Source organism: Opisthorchis viverrini, assembly GCF_000715545.1.
Source record: "Opisthorchis viverrini unplaced genomic scaffold opera_v5_516, whole genome shotgun sequence".
Classification (NCBI taxonomy): domain Eukaryota; kingdom Metazoa; phylum Platyhelminthes; class Trematoda; order Opisthorchiida; family Opisthorchiidae; genus Opisthorchis; species Opisthorchis viverrini.
Genome location: NW_008752181.1, coordinates 16183 through 19064, shown reverse-complemented (window position 1 = coordinate 19064; position 2882 = coordinate 16183). Strand labels below are relative to the sequence as shown.

General features: G+C 46.8%; 1 protein-coding gene across 1 annotated transcript; it reads right to left on the bottom strand.

Moving 5' to 3' along the window:
- Positions 1-957: 957 nt before the first annotated feature.
- Positions 958-1504, bottom strand: T265_11550 (hypothetical protein; the record flags this gene model as incomplete). Its single annotated transcript, XM_009178230.1, has 3 exons — positions 958-1107; positions 1144-1424; positions 1462-1504. 3 exons carry the CDS (start codon positions 1502-1504, stop codon positions 958-960), a joined length of 474 nt encoding a protein of 157 aa, XP_009176494.1.
- Between the last annotated feature and the right edge of the window lie 1378 nt (positions 1505-2882).

Below are 2882 nucleotides of genomic sequence, written 5' to 3'. Positions count from 1 at the left end.
AAACCGTATCCCTTCGCCGTCTAGCCCCAGCGGTTCAGGGTACAAATGACGACGTTCTTGATCCATATGAATACAATGAGGACATCGAACTCCCAGAAATGACTGAAACAACCGGACGTAAGCCTGATAGCTCTCAAGCATCTGAACCCTCTTCGGTAAGGTCCTTCTAAGAGCAACGGAATTAACCTGAAATTCTAGAAAAGCGAACTGTTCATCCTTACGGTTTAAGGAACACAGAAACCGGACTCAGTAAATCATCCGCTATGTACATCAGCATATATGTGTCCATTCTACCAATGTCTATGTGAACGTCATAATTATTGTGTGCTTATTATTACTCTTCCCTATATACTCGTACTGAACCTTTGTATGTACATTTCAGCTCATCCACGCTTGCCCTTAGACAAGCAAAACGTCGTCTAGCCTCGATAACCCGGGTTCTGTTCTAACTCGTTCTCGGATACATTCTAAACGTCTCACTCAGCTTCTGCCAGGTCACCCAAACCCAGACATAAGTGACCGAGAGGCCAGGACTGGATTCAAAACATTGACTTTCCGGCCAGTCGCCTCGTGTTAATTTCTGGACTACGTTGAATTCGTAGAAACACAGGGAATGCGCAATCAGTCAATTAGGAAACTTTTTTGTGGGACAGAAGGTACTTCATCCGGAGAATACATTTGGCAATACAAGTCAAAATAACGTCGTCCGATAAGTGATTTTTGATGGCTATTCTTGACATAACGGAACGGCGTCACGAAAAGTACGGATGTTTCCGGTGCTCCTCGCCTCTAAGACTTGAGTAGAACAACGAATGATCTAAATTGGATGACTGAACATGGGAAATTCTAACAATTTCAGGTAATACAGGAAAAGAACAAGTCTCCTGCGTGTCAGTCGCTCATCAGAAACCGGTTTAGTTACAACTAAGTGGCAGGCGCTATACAAGATCGAATCCACTAAGTGAAACAATCGTCGGGATCCGGGAAGGCCAACTGCGGTTTCTCGTATCCCAATGTGGCCAAGGTAGGTATTCCTAACTCCTTCATGGTCGGGTCTATCTCTTTCTGCATCCAATCCCAAGATCCAGAAACAACCTTGCATTTCAGCTAAGAAGAATACGTCAAAGGAAGAACAATTCTTACTCTGATCGTCTCCAGGAAGCGAATTGCGAGCGCAATATCATTCAGCCGCCGACAGGCTCGAAGAGCACTTTCAACCACTTCAGGAGGAGGGATTGAGTCTTCTTGGTGTAGCTTTAGCAGCCAATGCCTCACCCACCAACTATCTAGTGTCTGGTCATTGAAAGCATTGAGGAAACGAGATCTATATATTTCGTATGGTTCCACGCGATTGAAGTATTCAGGATTAGTAGAGTGTGCCCCGGCCTTTATTAAAGGGCGCAGAAAGGTTTCCCTCTGAGAACCTGAATCAGATAATGCATTAGAATTTGTGTTTCTTACTACGGAACAGCAAACGGCCAGCTGTCTGGACAGAGCGAATCATTTCCTAAACGTACCCGGCGAGTGGCCCCAGCACGCGAGTCGAAGGTACCGGATGCTGATTGGTTCGGTGAACGTAATAGTTTGCTGAGAGCTGAATGACTCACTGATTCGCGGACTGATACACAGGATCGAGGTTCCCGAATCGGCTTTTTCTCACCGTTAAGTGTCTTCCATTCACCTGAATAACAAAAGCGAAAAGACGATGTAGCACGGTTCTGTAAGATGTGGTGCCAGGCAATAAGCTTGCCTGTGTGGGGGCTCACGGAATAAAAGCATTCAAAAGTACCTTTACCAGCGTTCTAGATGCAGTACTTACTTCAGACGCTCGAACTCGTACAGTTGTCACAAAGATTAACCCTTTTTTCGCGTTCTAAAATACCCTCGGAGCTCACATTCTACGGGCCACAGTCTAACTCTTCCACAGTTTCAGGGCAACGGTCTCCCTCACAGGCTCCAGAAAAACACCCATCCACCTCCGCTCCTGTCTACTGAAACTTCCCAGTGCTCTCCTTAGGCGCCCGTCCAAGATCTTCCCCTGCCTAACTGAGAGTTGCTCACTACCAGAGCAGCCTTCATCACATCTTCAGCCTTATCCCTCCCATCAAACCACCTCATCTGCGCAGCGATCTGACTCTAGTGATCACGAGCCGACAGGCCCCACGCAAAGATTCCCAGAGATCTTTGTCTTGTATAGCCGCGCACCTCCATCTTACCCACCAGCATCCACTAACATGTGTTCCACCCTTGTTCAACACACCCAGCACAATTTTCGCCGATACCTCCACAGCTATGAAAACAAGCAAAGGATGGATCTTGCCCTCCGATCCTACAAGGCCATTTGACACGATCGTCTGTGGTATAATTTTGGATCAAAGGCAAAGCCCGTACGTTCTGGATATACTGTCTCGCCGGATGAGCCCATTCGTAGTCGACTGCCACGTTAGTGAAAGTCTGTGCTGGGCAATTTTTTCTGATCTCCATGCCACCGAAGAGACGTGTTAAAATTCACTCACAGGATCCACGCTAGTGATCGTTTTTGCTCGCAGAGTCCTATATGGTCTTCCTCGGAGCTGTACTTACATCTTCAATGGCATTCCCTCCGAACAGCAATGGTAATGCATCACTGGTCCCGGATCAACTACCCTTCACCTAAAATCCACAAAATCCCCAGTCATTTTAAGGCCATCCGAATTTATCAGCTCCACCGTCACCATCTGTACCTCAATTCCTGCCCGCAGTTATTTGTCACAAAGGCATTATGGTCTCAATCGTGCTCAACATCCTCCATTGCTAGTGTACCCTGATTCTTCTAAGGTTATCAAAATGGTCGGCTCACCCATCCCGCTATCCTCCCGTAGGTAAGGGCAAATATGTTACCA